At 42.1% G+C, this 16,100-nt stretch overlaps 1 protein-coding gene across 4 annotated transcripts in view; it reads right to left on the reverse strand.

Moving 5' to 3' along the window:
- HTT (huntingtin) overlaps window positions 1-16,100 on the reverse strand; it is a 165,948-nt gene that overhangs the window by 78,772 nt on the left and 71,076 nt on the right. For all 4 annotated transcript variants that reach the window (XR_011538383.1, XM_070613455.1, XM_008531802.2 and 1 more), the window contains 7 exons: window positions 15,569-15,720; window positions 14,303-14,505; window positions 11,478-11,604; window positions 9,896-10,023; window positions 6,244-6,354; window positions 876-953; window positions 120-343 (listed from right to left, as the gene is read on the reverse strand). Coding sequence is in view for 3 of the 4 variants with exons in the window: in XM_070613455.1 (XP_070469556.1) it covers window positions 120-343; window positions 876-953; window positions 6,244-6,354; window positions 9,896-10,023; window positions 11,478-11,604; window positions 14,303-14,505; window positions 15,569-15,720 (1,023 nt within the window). In the remaining variant the exon portion in view is untranslated. The remainder of the gene's footprint in view (window positions 1-119; window positions 344-875; window positions 954-6,243; window positions 6,355-9,895; window positions 10,024-11,477; window positions 11,605-14,302; window positions 14,506-15,568; window positions 15,721-16,100) is intronic.

Consider the following 16,100-nt stretch of genomic DNA (forward strand, 5'->3'; position numbering starts at 1 on the left):
TAGAAGATGTTGGCTAATTTATTTTTATGTTTTATAAATTATTCACTGCTTGCTCCTTCATGTTTCTACCAAAGATGTTCCTGATACTACGGCCACAGCCAGGACAGGCGCACTGTTACCCTGAGGTGTCGTGATCCTGCTCCGCCTGCACCATGTTCCTCAGGCTGGCGTCGGCTAAGGCCTGGGTGAAGTGGGTGTATGGAGCCATGAAGCAGTAGTGGTACAAGCCTGGCCTCACGCTGGAAGAGCCAAGGCGCTGTGCTCGGCCTTGAGACTTGCTGGGGTTGGAAGACAAGCCATCAAACTGGGAGGCTAAGTTTGTCCCAAAGAGAGTCTTCAACAACTAGAGTGAAAGAAGTGAAGCCATCAACATTTGACTTAACGCAGCATGAGCAACACTTAAGAATTTCCCACACAAATATCAAATCTATCCATAAATAACTGGATATATTAGTAAAAATTCAGATTGTGAAATTCTGGTTGAGAATCACTATTAATACCTTATGAGACTGCTGTTATGAAGTTTTGTTTATACCTTAAATAAGAACCCTTGTAGTTTCAGGTCTCTCTGTGATTTTAAATGAGACTCAGTACTCTAAACAAAAACCTGGAGGGACACTAAGAGAACAGTTAAGTAGAGACTCCAACAGACCTTCTAATAGCCTCTGCCCTCCACGGTAATGAGGGCTCCTCCTGGACAGTGAGGGAAGAAGATCGCTTTGGCCCAATAATGGAGTGAGCAAAGGATTGACAAGTGGCTCTTGTCAAGTGGCCAGACACACCACCAGCACTACCTTCTAAATGACAAGCAGCTTTATATCATCATGCCCGGAGTGAAGGACTTAAAAGAAAAAGACAGGAAACTACTTTCTTACCTGTTGAACACAAACAGTTGCCATCATTGGTTCTCGACTGAAGCAGGATTTCAGATATCCCAGAATCTCTTCAACACACTGGGAAACAATAAGCAGTAAGACATTAAAGCAAGTGACTCACAGATGACCTACTATTGTTGTGAATCCCAGACAGAAATCATAGACGCGAGATAGCTTCCATTTAAATTGTGTACATTAGTAAACATCAGAGGAAAATCAGAGGAAGGTTTTCGATTTATTGTGAACAGAGAAAGTCAATAAAAAGTATTAAAACCTAACCAGCTATATTTCAACCATTCTTTCATACATTTATATATTAATTCATTCCTTTGTTCATTTGTTCAGTAACCATTCATCAAGCGTCTACTGCCCACTCTGCATCCAGCCCTGTTCTCAGTGCAGGAACTCAGCATACAAAGGAGTTAAAAGCCCTGCATTTTGGAGCCCCTACAAATGTTCGGCTGAATGTAATACTAATACACTATGTGTGATTTACTAAAAAAAGTCCTAGAAGCATCTTACAGAAATCTGCAAAAATGACCAAAATGACTGCCCTCACATGACTATTCTCACAAACGACTTTTACCGGCTTCAAAGATGAGATCTAAAGTATCTCATGGGCTCTTTAGAAACCAAGGAGGATGAAGAAATGAACTCCCAGAATGCCACCAGTCCAGGCACTGCATCAATGGCACACGTTCTCATTATCTCCCTGGTCGCCAGCTACTGCTTCTATCAGCTTGGCTAAAAATCACACCAATTAGACTGAAAATGTCTCTCACTTCATTTGTTTGATATAATTTCCTATACCAAAAAGCAACAGACTTGATGGTTTCAAACACTCAAGGATCATATTTTTTAAATAACTCATTTACTCTAAAAATAGAGTCTAAATGTTCAAGGTTGTACGTTGCAGGGTTGAATTTGTCACATGTCACTTTTTGTTTTCAATAGCTCATAGCAGATAATCTAATAAATGCTAACTGAAAGAATTAAACTAGAGCCTCTCAAATCTTAATTTGTCTAACAAAGGACCTTATCTCTAAACAAACATGTATGCAATGCATGGTATGTACCAGAAACTGCAACAGGCACTGAAAATAGCTGAGAAAGGCTGTTAGTGGTCTTCTGAGAACATCCAGAGTAACAGGGAAACATGTCCCTGGCACAAATGTTAATCTATATTGTGGAGAGACTTTCACTCCTGGCCAAAGCAGGGGAAGAGGGACTAGATTTACTCTCCACCCAAACAACCAAAAAACCCAGATACAATATATGAAACCACAGTTCCAGGACATGGAACATCAGCCACTGAAAAACAGTGATCCTGAGAGACAGGAAACAAATGAGGTGAACCCTGTGACTGCCCCAGCTCACTGTCCTAAGAGTTTCCAGGTCATGGCACAAGGAAGAAGGACAGAGCAGAGCCCAGGGGACACCCTGAGTTGAGGAGGGGTGGAGAGCCCAGGGAAACCGAGACATTGAAGGTTCACAGGACAGAGTACCAGAGAAGAGAGAACTGTGCAGAGAAAACCCTGGCGATCTGGGGAGGCACCCTCAAGTATTCAGCAGGGAAATGATCAACGTGTGTGTGTGAGGAAACTACCTACAGCCAGGGAAAACTCAACAAAGCAGATTGCAGGCAGCAGTGGTCGTGCTCGCAGAGGGCTGGAACAGTTACTGTTCTCACTAGCCAGACTGGGTAGAGTACCCAGGAAGCTCTTGCCTCAGTGGCGGGAATAATTAGGCCTAGACTAAGCACTGCTCCAACCCATCTAACACCATAGAAGCGAGACTCAAGAATAAACTGTTTTGACATAACTTAACTGTATCTCAGAATAAAGCTCAAGAAGATTTACAGGAATACAAAAATGCCTAGCACCCAAGAAAGCAAAATTCACAATGACTAACATCTGATCAAAGATTGCCAGGCATGCAAACAGGTAGGAAATACATGATCCACAATGAGGACTATAATCAATCAATCAAAAACCACCTAGAATGACAAGATTTCAGAATTAGCAGAGGACATTAAAGTTATTACAACTATATTCTATGTGCTCAAAAAAGTTAGAGTTACAGGAGATAAAGCAGTCAAATCAGACTTACAGAGATGAAAACTAAAATGTTGTTGATGAAATAAACACTGGATGGGATTAATGTCAGATTAGACACTGCAGAAAAGATCAGAGAACTTGAAGACACAGCAATGCAAACTATACAGAAGTAAACACAGAGATAAAACAATCAAAAAATTGAAAAGAGCATGAGTGAGCTATAGGACAACTTTAAGTAACCAAATATGCAGGTAATTAGAGTCCCCTTAGAAGAGAAGAAAAAGGATTGGGCAGGGGCAGAAAAAATATTTGAAGAGATAATGGCCAAAAATTTCCCAAACTTCAAAAAAACTATAAAACCATAGATCTAAGAAGTTCAACAGGGGCCGGCCCCATGGCCAAGTGGTTAAATTTGTGCACTCTGCTTTGGTGGCCCAGGGTTTCGCTGGTTCGAATCCTGGGTGCAGACATGGCACCACTCATCAAGCCATGCTGAGGTGGCATCCCACATGCCACAACAGAAGGACCCACAACTAAAAATACACAACTATGTTCTGGGGGGCTTTGGGGAGAAAAAGGGAAAACAAAATCTTAAAAAAAAAAGAAGTTCAACAAATCCAGGTACAAGAAACATAAGGAAAGGTACATCAAAATCAAATCACTCAAAACCAGTACAATCTTGAAAGAAGCCAGAGGAAAAATATGATACGGAAGCAATCAGGAGTTACATGAAAAAACATATACGAAATAATGCCCAAAAAGTACTTCTACATAATAAATTTCAATTACATAAAAATTGAGTATGGAATAAACAAGCTCTGGAAGAGAAGAAAAATAAGACATTATCTGTCAAGGACGTGCAATTATGATTATTTTTCATTCCCAAAGTTGCTATTTAGAAAAACAAAACTACTCTACTTTTTATTCTAACATCTCTTTGCCTTTATCTGCAATAACCAGTTAGGCTCACAGAAATCTGAGGAAAAGCTGCTCCCACATTTTGCCAAGTCGCACTCACGTCTTCCAAGCTCTAAGTGTGGCTTTACCCTTGGTGCTGAAGCCAGCATGTGTTCAGAATATTCACGGCAGCAAAGCTGCTTCTTGAGGAACATGGAGGGCCCCCTGGCTCAACCACAGCAAAATCACGAACAGCAGTTTGTGGATCTAAAACCTGATCTGGCAACCAGAGCATGGGGACACCTTTGCACCCAGCCCAGCAGTGCCAAGCGGCAGAAGGGATCTCAAACCTCGCCATGCACTGTGAACAGCTAAGGAGACTCCTCACAAATAGCAAGGGGCCAAGTACAAAGAAGGACCTGTGACAGCTTCTACCCCACAGACCTTCATGCAAAAGACTAGGAATGAAGATTCAGGAGTTAAGCAGGAGAGGTTTCCAAAGTACAAACAAAGGGATCTACAGGAAAGTCAAAACTGGAGCTAAAACAGGCCTTTGTCATGACACAGCAAAACAGATGAACTCAGAAAAACAGGAAAGGAGAAGTGAGCAAAACCACCTTTATATACAAAGACACAGGTAAGAGGATCAGATGCAGCATTATCTGGTTACTCTTGTCCCAATATAAGGATTTTCAGAGATGAAGTTACTATATACACCATTAAAAAAGAGAAACATGACCATATCCCTCATTTCAGGAATAGGAAGACATCAATCTTCATTAGATTATGAACTGTTATTTACTTTCATATATTTGAATAAATGGAGAATTTGATAAATTTACTGACTGTAACTAAAAAACAACTATTTCTACGTATGTGTGATAGTCATAATAAAAAGATAAAAAAAGAGAAACCCAATACCAAAAAATCAAAGCATACAAAAACAAATTATAAAGTCACCTTAACTCCAAGAAAAAGGAAAATTTTATTATTTTAAAAATCTCATTTAGATGGCTTTTATTTCAGTATAGCTAACATCTGAATTTAAAACGTGTTATACTTTCTATTTGGCTAAAATGTGTTATACATACAGACCACAGGCTACTAAAGACCTCTTAGCAAGAGCAGTGATTTAGAAGCAAAAGTGGTAGATCTGAAAAGCTGTGAGATTTAAATCCCAGCTCTGCCACTAACTTATCTGGCCCTGAGAAAGTCACATCTTTCAGCTTCAATTCATGGAGTGAAATGGGCTAACAACAGCTCCCTTACAGCATGGCTGCAGGATAAATGAGATACAGTATACGAAAAGTGCCTCATAAACTGACTTTTAACAAGAACACCTACTATTCATTCAACAAATGTGCCCTGAATGCCTACTATCTCCCAGCCACTACTGTAGGCACAGAAAAGACAAAGAAGTAAAATGAATAAAGATTATGTTTGATGATGCCACCGTCAGAGAGAGAAATAAACAGGGAGAGGGAATGTAGTGTATGGAAAGACGCAATCTTAGAATGGCCAGGCAGGTCTCACCGAGAAACCTTGGACAAGTTTCACTCAGAGGGGACAATAATTGAGTATAAGTGGAGTAGACTACTATATGGCCATTAAAAACAACAAGTATGTGCACTAAACTGACACACGCAATAAAAGCACAAGGAATAACCGAGAGAAAAAATATAAAATAATGTGTATAATGATTAAAAATAGGTAAGCTTTTGTGCATATCAAGATAAGATAAAGATTTAGAGAAATGAAAACAAACGAACTTCATCAGACATAATATATTTCACTTAAAAGAGACACACATTTAAAGGGGAGGCTATCTGTAACTCACTTTGAAATTCATGAGAAAATAAGATATCCTGGTAGCTGGATATACACACAATAAAGCAAATCTAGCGAAACCTTAACTGCAGAATCTGGGTCATGGACATACCATATGGTGTTCACCACAAAACTCTTTTAACTCTATGAGTGCTTTGAATATTTCCTTACAAAATGGGAGTGGGGGAGGGAGACTACTGAACTTGGAACCAATGAATATGAGTGTCAACCTCAGCTCTGTTGCTTCCTAAGGCATCGAAGGAACAAGTCATATACCCTCACTAAGTCTGTTTTTGCTCTTTCTACTTGCAAATGTCAAATAAGAAAATAAAGGGCTCCATCAGCACAGTTTTAAATCCACCAATTTTCTAGAATAAACTGGGTCTAAGCTAATAAACAGCAAAGAACTGAAAATAGGACACAAATAGAATTCCCTCCCCAACTTGAGGCTAAGACAAGAATCAGATTCAGGTGCCATGATGTAAGCAGTGAAGGGGTCGAGGAAGCTTCTCCCCAAGCTGTTACCTGGGCAACGGCGTTCCATCCCCAGAGGCACTTGGCTCAAGGAGAAGAAATGAAACACAAACCTTCCCAATGTCCTGCAGTGTTGCCAATTCTAGAATCTGAGAGAGAACGTCCAAGGCAGAGCGCAGAAATCCCCCAAACTTTTCAGTGCTGTTCTGAAGATCCAAGGTGACCTTGGGAAAGTGGAGGGAGAGAACACAATTACCGGCACTGTGGAACACTGGTTATTTAAAACTAAGACACACGCTATCTGCTGTGGCGAGACACGTTCCATTACGCAGCCCTACACGCTCACCATCTGGAGTGTTTCTGTTTGTTTATTTGTTTGCTTTTAGCACTGGGAAAATGACTTGGAAAGGAAATTACTCTTCCAGATAGCTATACAAAAACCGTTAGGGGCCAGCCTCATGGCAGAGTGGTTAAGTCCACGTGCTCCACTTCGGTGACCCAGGGTTTCACGGGTTCGGATCCTGGGCACAGACCTAGCACCACTCATCAAGCCATGCTGAGGCAGCATCCCACACAGAACAACCAGAAGGACCTACAACTAGAATATACAGCTATGTGCTGGGGGTCTTTGGGGAGAAGGAAAAAAAACTGTTAGCTTTCAAAGGCATCTTCCAACTTATACTGACACTACTGAAAGAAATAATTCCTAACCTTCTATCACAATGAGAAAAAAAATTTTAATGTCCATCATAACTAGTATCTGATAAGCAGCATATGAAAAAATACAAAATACACATCCTACTCCATATACATTAGGATCCCTGAGGAAAACTGTTATCCAATTCAGACAGAGCCTTTCAGTCTGGCTACAGTAGAACATTAAATTAGCCTTATGAAGTATTAAGATTCTAAAGGATTCAACTTAAATTAAATTATGCAGCAAATCCTCAATTAACAGACCAAGAGAATGGATCAGTTCCAAAGATATAATATGTAAGAACAAGGGTGGGGGGGAGAGATTGACTATGAAAATATAAACTGACAAAAACCCTGTAAAAACACTACAATACATAGAAAGGAATTTGCTCAGTGAAATAAAATCCAACCACCCACGAGGAAAGAGAAAACACTTTCTGGGAAAGGGAGAGGAAAGTAGGCAAGAGACAGACACAGAAAATGAAAACGTAAGTGACCTAATAAATGCTGTGACCACCCTACATCAACCTGTGACCACTCTATGTCAAGCTGAAGGTGTTCTCAATAGGCCAAGGAAGGAAAAAAAAATCCAGGAGTGAGACCATGAAAGACCCAGGGATGGGTGATTCCATGATAGCATGTCCTGGGGAAACAGGAGAGAAGGGGTTCACCTCCAGCAGGCACTGCTATCCTCTTCAGCCCAGACAACAGGAAAGGAATGTCGGTGGGGAGGAGGTCAAGGGAGAGTGTGCATGGGGAAGGCCTTTCTTGAATAACCAAGAGAGGTCATGAGGTGAGAATTAAGATCAAAGGGCTCTAAGGAGAGTGAAGAAGGATTTGGAGACCAAAGAAATAAACCAGGGAGAGCAAAGGGCTGACAGGGGAGCCCGAGGGCCAAGCAAACAATGGGGAGCAGCCATGCTCCGGGGCTCAGCAGAGGCTGAACAAAGGAAATGGGGAGGTTACTCCAAACACAGATAAACTGAGCTAACCAGGGCTCAGGAGGCAGGAATCTGAGATACCAGGGAGGCCAAAATCAAAGGCGTACACCTGGGAGTCCAGGACATTCAGGAAGGAAAATGATAAGGAGGGAGCAAATGCTGAGAGCCATGGGAGGGGCCCCTGACTGAGGACAAGATGGGTGAAAAGAAGTGGACAGGAAAGGCCTTTTCTGTGTGGGATTTTAAATGTACACTCCTCTACTTTGGGGCTGACGTGAGAAACATCCAGCTAAACAGATCCTCCAAATCTTCCATAAAATGTTGTTGAATAGCAAAATTGTTAATATCCTTCAGAAAAGAAGCCTTAAATAAAGTTTATAAATGGTTTTCCAAAAAATTGAGAAGTATCTATTAGTAACAAAAAAAAGATGACTACCTGGGCACATATTTATCAAGAAATGTGCAAGATCTATGCAAAATAATCTTTAAAAATTCTTTAAATTTCAGGTGTATCTGAGGCACATAGTTTTTTCAATAAACAAAAAAGCATCCCACACTCTGGACAGGTGCACTTAACACCTATAGGTTTCCCTTAACTAATCTACAAATTTAACATAATCCCAGTGGAAATACTCCCAGGATTCTTTGGAATTAAGATTAGCTTATTCTCGTGTTCACATGCAAAAGTAAACAAATAAGAATACCCAGGAAAATTCTAAAGAAGAATAGGGGAATTGATCTCCCCAAAAACATATTATGAAGCTACAATAATCAGAAAGTATGTTTCTAATAGATGAACAGATTGATGTAACAAAACAGTAAATGAAACTACAGAACCAGGAGAATTTAGCATTTAATAAAGGCAGTACTTTAAACCAATTGGTTCAGAAAAAATGGATTATTCGGGAAATAGTGTCGGGGACAACTTGTTAGGCAGCTGGAAAAAAATTAAGTTAGATCCATACTTCATATCTAACATAAATTACAGATAGAAAATTTCAAACTTAAAAAAACGAATGAAAGAAAAAAAGGAAAAGCCCTAAAAGAAACCTTGGCGGGGGGGCCAGCCTGGTGGCATAGCGGTTAAGTTTGCACACTCTGCTTCAGTGGCCTGGGTTCATGGGTTGGATCCTGGGCACAGACCTACATACCACTCATCAAGCCACGCTGTGGTGGCATCCCACATACAAAATAGAGGAAGATTGGCACAGATATTAGCTAAGCAACAATCTTCCTCAAGCACAAAAGAGGATGACTACAACAGATACTAGCTCAGGGCCAATCTTCCTCATCAAAAAAAAAAAAAGGAAGAAGAAACAACCACGGAAGATTTTTCCTTAATAATCTCAGAAAGCGAAAGCCCTAAGTGTGAAACATACCTGTGCAGAGAAGCAGCAACATAACAGACTGCTATCCTTCCAGAAACCTGCTTGCAAGGCTGGTCCTGGGAGTGGCTGGGAACCTGGCCAGTACACCATTCTTACACTGATAGCACACTTGCCTAACTGGAGAGGGTGGCTTGCTGGGCTTGTGTTACTTGAAAGGACAACACGTCTTAAGCTGAACACCTGCTTTCCTCTGCGAGTCTGGCAGTTTGGTCTGTTAGGCAGGAGAGCCTCCATGGTCAGCAGGCTGCTGCATTTTCGTTGCTGAGGGTACTCCGCGCAGCCCTCAGGGAGGGAGAGCACACAGAAAGCCTGGGCATGAATCCCTCTGATTCACCTGTGTTACTGTCCCTTATCGTCTGGCTGTGAGTCCTTACCACACTGCTGTAAAAAAATCCTAGCTGTGGGTACGATTATATGCTGAGTCACATGAGTCCTTCCAGTAATCTCTGAATGTGGGGGTATTCCTGGGAAACTCAGATGCAGCACCCATAACCCATAAAGAGACCATTTCTGCAACGAAAATCCTAAATTTTCTCTGATAGAAGCTACCACAAACAAAGCTGAAAGACAAATATGAAAAACTAATTCTAACTCACAACCCAAAGGCCTAACTGACTTATTTATAAGTATGGCTATGTACGTATACAAGCTACAAATCTTACATCAACAATCCATTAGAAAAACATCAACAGTCTATTAGAAATTTGTGTATCTGCATATTTTTACAAAAGAAGCAGTACCTTGTAGTTAGCATGAGTAGCTTTCAGGACATCATGCAATTTGAGGTATGAAGGAAGATGATAGAAACTTCCCAGTGATGAGGATTTATTTGCTGGAACAGGCCCTGAGGTATCAGATTGTCGAGAAGCTTTAAAAACACACACACAAAATAAACTTTTAGATCAAAAGAAAACACGTGACGTTTAAGAGATTACTGGCAATGATGAGTTTAAAGTATCCTAGTAGAATAAAGTCCAAATTTTTCCTCTTTTTGATCAGTTAGAAGTAACAAGAAATTGACTAATAAACATAAGTAGAATCTGAGTACCTCCCCAAAAACAATAAAAGAAGAAGAAAAGCAGCGTGATGCTATTACTTGTTTTGCTCTGGTTGCCTGTTTGCAAATAAGAGGAACAACTAATTCCATGACCTGTAGCCAATCACACAACCTCTCGGGGGCCCAACGCTCCCAGTGCCACGGGGGAGCCCAGCCAACTTAGGTCATGGGCCCTTTAAGCAATCAAACGGATGACATGTGAACATGCTCTGAAAACTGTGAAGGGCACACACATTATCATTAAACTGATATTAAATATTACAATGCCAAGCACTACATAAAACTATTCTACTCTAATTTTAAAGACTTTTGAATTGGATTCCTTAGTTTATCAGAAAGACGATCAGTCACATACTGATGATAAAATTTCTGAAGGTTTTAAGCTTGTAAATCTTCCTGCAGTACTACAGCCAATCATTAGAAAACAGCATCTTTTAAAAAGCCTTAACATAAATGCTTTATAAGCAAAATATATGGGAGAGTCATGACCAGCCCCCAGGCACTGTGGGATGGCGCACAAACGGGTTATGGGGGAGCACAAGCACAGACGGGCAGGCGTCTGGGATATGAGAGGCAGCCAGTCACCTCCTGCTTTGCCTGGGCCTCTCGGTGCCCACCAAGAGCAGCACAGACTGCATGAACTGTGGAGTCACTCTATAACTCTGGCCCCCTCTGTTCTGAGACTTGCACAGGGGTAGAAGCCCCTCCAAGCATGTGTGAATTTTTCAGGTTCCTCTCACTCAGATGATTTTTATCCCCACTTTACCTCTCGTTTAGCACTTCCAAATGTAAATTTTCCATTTCCTACTTCAGAATTTTTCACATATAAGAGACCAACTATTTCACCCCACTACCTCTATTCCTAGCCATTCCTACCACCTCCCTTACTTAAAATCAGGAATCCTTTCCATCCCTCTTCTCAATGAGAAGAGAAGGGAGGAAGGACAAGGGAATAAGACAGCAGGCCAGGCCCCTTGCTATGGGCCAGATGCCTGGAGACTATTGAGTCTGCATATTAGCAAGTGTCATTTAGAGATGCGTAAGACCAAAATGTGGTCTGTATACAATTAGTAATTAATATTTAATATCTGAAATCACAACGGGGAAACCATTTCTCTGGCTTCATTGCTGCATATTTTATTTCCCAAAAATATCCACTTATTATGTTAACCTAATATCAATGAAGCTTAAGTCCTAAATTTCTACAATATAGATGGTGTCCCCAAATCTCCTCCGTGTCCCCCTCCCCAGCCATCGCTTCACACCTGGACTGGCTTCATTGCCTTTCTTGGGACTCAATGGTACAGAAGCCTGCTCTCCCGGTTCTTTTTCCTTTCCCTTTCGTCGGATTGGACTTAGAGAAGGGGGGTTTGTTAGAGATGGCAAGGCTGCCTAAAATAGAAAACAAGAAACTGTGAAGGAAGTATAACCAATTCAGAAACTGAAAACTATAATTTATGGTTTTACCATTTATTGAAAACAACCAAGCCATGCAACTCATTATTTTTCTCTGAAGCCACATTTACAGAGCTCAGATACTGTACATATATCATCTACTTTAACCCACACAACAATAATACATAGTAGGTATTGACCGAGAACTTCGTAACAGGTGCACTGTGAACAAATAGGGATGAAAGGAGCCCTCAGGGAGTCAGGCGGGGCCTGAGGCCACTGGAGCCCCCAGTCACATCAGCTCCAACAGCAAGCAACCAAGGCATTCTATGGGAGCCATGACATGAAAAAGGGTTTGAAGCAATGTTTTAAACTCCATTTTCCAAATGAGGAAACAAGCTCAGAGATGAAGTGACTTATTCAAGGTCACGGCAAATAAGTAGCAGAGCTAGGAGTCAACAAACCCTGCCTATTCAAGAAGCCCACACTCTCTCCAATACTCGGGACAGAATACAGAATGCACAGGCTTCCATGCTATAGAAGGCAGCTGGCATGGGGGCACAGCGGAGAGGCTGACAGACATGTGGACTTCAGACCCTAGCTCTGCTACTCACTCACTCCTCAATCTTAGAGAAGTCACCACACATCTCGGAGCCTTGTCTGGAAAATGGATGTAATGAGATAAATGGCTGCACTCAGGAGAATGGAATGGAAAGCAGCAGGGAAGGACTACACAGAGACCAGGAAAGGAGTTGCTGCACCAAGAAAACATGCTATGGGAAAGGCGCCAGTCACGAGACACCGATCGTATGGTTCTATTTACATGAAACGCCAGAATAGGCAGATCTATAGACACAGAAAGTAGGCTAGCAGTTGCCTAAAGCTGGGGGTGATAGCTAAAGGGTACAGCGTTCCTTTTCCAGTTCACAATTGACTGTGGTAATGGCCAAACAACTCTGGGCATACAAAAACAAACTGAATCATACACTTTAAATGGGTGAATTGTATGGTAAGTGAATTATGCCATAATTGTATGACAATGCTGCTTGAAAAAAAAAGAAAAGACACTGCTACAGTACTCTAAAAGAGATACTCCATCAGTTTGGACCAGAACAGTGGCAGTGAACACAGAGAAAAGTATGTGTATGTATAAGTATGTGTACCTGTATGTGTATGTATGCATCTGTACGTGTATGTGTGCACATATATATGTGTGTATATGTACATGAACATGTTTATGTGCATAAAAGTATATGGGTTTTTTGCAAGATACTGAGTAGGAAAAACAAAGGACTTGGTGAGAGAAAATGAACAATTGGAATAACTCCTATTTTCCTAGTTTGACAGAACACAAAGTGAGAGAAACAGAAGTAAGCACAATCTGGGGAGAAGGCTGAGAAGCGGAGTTTTAGCACGTGCCTGCAATATCTATGAATCATCCGGGCAGAAGTTTCATGTATAGCTGGCCACACTGGCCTGGCACTCCAAAGACAGGTATAGAGTCTCTGATGTTTAGTCACAGAAGATATGAAAGCAGACCCAACCTCCTTGAGTTGCCCTGTCCCATACTGGAGCCACAATCTACACATGGCTATTGAAATTTAAATTTAATGACAACTAAACAAAATTAGAAGTTCAGTTCCTCAGTCTTGCTGGCCACATTTCCAGTGCTTAGTAGCCACATGCTGTTAGTGGCTACTGTCCTGGCTTTCCACCATTACAGAAAGTTGTACCGGATGGCAGTGGCCCAGCAAGTATACAGACAGAGGCTGACCTAGGACAGGCCTGGAAAGCAATAATGGTGCGCAGAAAGTCTGAACCAGGAAAGTGCCTGGGAAACAGAAGGGGGGTCAGAGAGAAACAAAAGACAATCTGGAAGCCAACCAGAGCGAAGATGTCAGGACAGAGTGGCCGTAGTGAGTGTGCAGAGGGGAAGTGAGATAGGACCTGAGACATCCCTGTGAGATTCAAAGACTGATCTCAGCAGGAAGAGCTGCTATGGAAAGTGGTGGCAGAAATCAGATTGGCAGGGGTTAAAGAAGTGACGGCTGGAGCAGTGGACAGAGAAGAGAGCAAAGAGGCCTTACAAAAGAAGGCCAGCATCTGAGTGGTGGGAAGCACCAAGGTGCTGAGCAGGGAGACAGAACTCTTCGGAGAAATCTGTCACAAGGGGAGACCGGTTGGCAGCTAAAGGAAAGTCTGAAGTTAGAGGAGAGTCTTTCTAGATGGCAGAGACCTGAGGTGGAAGACACAGAAAAGAGAAAGAACAAGCAAATAAAAGTGACCTGATTGATCTTAAACGCATCTTGTGAGTAGTTTAGCATTGGCTTTGAAGTTGATTTCACTGAACTGTACTTCACAGAAAAGCAAAACTGTCTGTCAAGATTTCAGGAGCCAGCAAACGAGCTACTAAGCCAGCAACTTCAATTCTGAGCTTTCCTGGCTAATCCTGACAGCCTAAAAGGAAAGCTAGCTTTTTTCCCTCCCAGAGGTAACAGTAATTAAAGATGATACCAAAAGGGCTACAAACTGGATGAGTAAATTTTGGTGTTAAACTTAGCATCAAAATATGACCAATTTTGTTCATTTTAAGCAAAAGAGAATAAGGCAGGGACAGAAGGTAAACAAAGGCATGTTTGGAAGCCTATGGAGTCATCTGGATTACATTAAAACACCTGTCCAAGTAACAAGTTACCTTTATTGCTGGTCCAGGAGCCACATCATCCAAGACATGTGCACAGATATTAATCACCTTCAGCAGGTGGGAGAAGAGCTGCTCAACCATGGGCACTAGGGTCCGGTCACCCAGAGCTGGCCAGATCTCTTCCTGTTTGGTGGCTGCTGGGTTGGCCTCTTCTTCAGAGGTCCATGAACTTCTTAGAGATTTGGGGGCACTGGCTGTGACAGAGACACATGCATTATCTCCCCACCTCCACAGTGTGGGGAAAAGAAATTGCTTAGAGAATGTAAGTCATTCAGACCCATGTACATTTAGAGTCTGCAGGATATCTCTACCTGAGGGTCAACTGATACCTCAAATTCAACAGGAAATTGACTTTTCCCCCCCAAATAGTGTGCCCAATTTCCATGAATGTCACCACCATACACCCACCCAGGATGTGACAGGCATCCTAGGCCTCTTCTTGAACTCTACAACCAAAGTTTGATTGGTGATCAAGGCCTGATTCTGCCTCCTTCACTCTATTTCAAGTCTCATCCCCCAAAATTTCATAGACATTATCTTGTTCGGACTCTACGTCTTGCCTTAACTACAATTAACCTCCTGAGATTCCCTACCTTCTCCTCCAACCCACTTTCAAGTCAGCTGAGGTCTTTTAAAGTACTAATCTGACTGCTAGTCCTCCTTAATGGAGCTGGTAACACCCCACACCCATCAGTTTCAATGGGCCCCTCCTTCCTCACCAGTCACATTCTCCATCCTAGTCCTCACCCTCATGCGACATCCAAAATTACTTACAGTTCTCAAATGTCACACAATTTTTCATGTCTCCAAGCCTTCGCATGTGCTCCGCCCTCCAACTGGTGTGCCCTTCCCTGCCAGCTCATAAATCCTGTTTCCCATCCTAATCCCCAAAGGAGAGTGATATGGCCACTCTGTGCTGCCATTGTCCTTTAGTTTACATATGTCCCCACTAATCTACATTTGACTTGAGAACGGAGTTCACACATCATACTTTCTTATAGCCCTGGTGCCTGTGACAGTGCCTGGCTCATGGTGCCCATTAAAATTAAATTAGAAATGAGTTCACCTATAGCTAACTGAGGGGCCAGACTGAGAAAGGCACAGAACAGCTGCCTACAGTACACATTTATGCATGTTGGTAACCACAGGAATAAGCTATGGTCTCATGTTCTTCCTTCCTATGCCCATCACCCCTACCTCCAAAAGGAAATCAAAAGCTGAAGCCTTAGAATCCCTGTTCCAACTCAGCGCCAATACCTGCAAGCAAGTTTCCAGCCAAAATCAAAGCATCTTGATGGGCTGAGAGATCCAACGGGAACCACGCTGACGACAGCAGGGTAAGGATCATCGTGGCCATCCCAACAGTACAGCTCTTTCTGGCCTCATCTGAGGCACTCAGAGGGGGCACTCTGGAGGCACACATTTGCAAAGTAGAATTACAGAAAAATTTTATTTATTTATTTATTTTCTTTTTTTTTTTTGAGGAAGATTAGCCCTGAGCTAACTACTGCCAGTTCTCCTCTTTTTTGCTGAGGAAGCCTGGCCCTGAGCTAACATCCGTGCCCATCTTCCTCTCCTTTATATGTGGGACGCCTACCACAGCATGGTGTGCCAGGCGGTGCCATGTCCGCACCCGGGATCTGAACCGGCGAACCCTGAACCAGCGAACCCCGGGCCACCGAAAAGTGGAACATATGAACTTAACCGCTGCGCCACAGGGCCAGCCCCTAAATTTTTAATACATAGTGAATAATTTTGGAGAATAAAGCCAATCAGAAAAGTCCTCTGC

This window comes from Equus przewalskii, chromosome 3, assembly GCF_037783145.1.
Source record: "Equus przewalskii isolate Varuska chromosome 3, EquPr2, whole genome shotgun sequence".
Taxonomy (NCBI): Eukaryota; Metazoa; Chordata; class Mammalia; order Perissodactyla; family Equidae; genus Equus; species Equus przewalskii.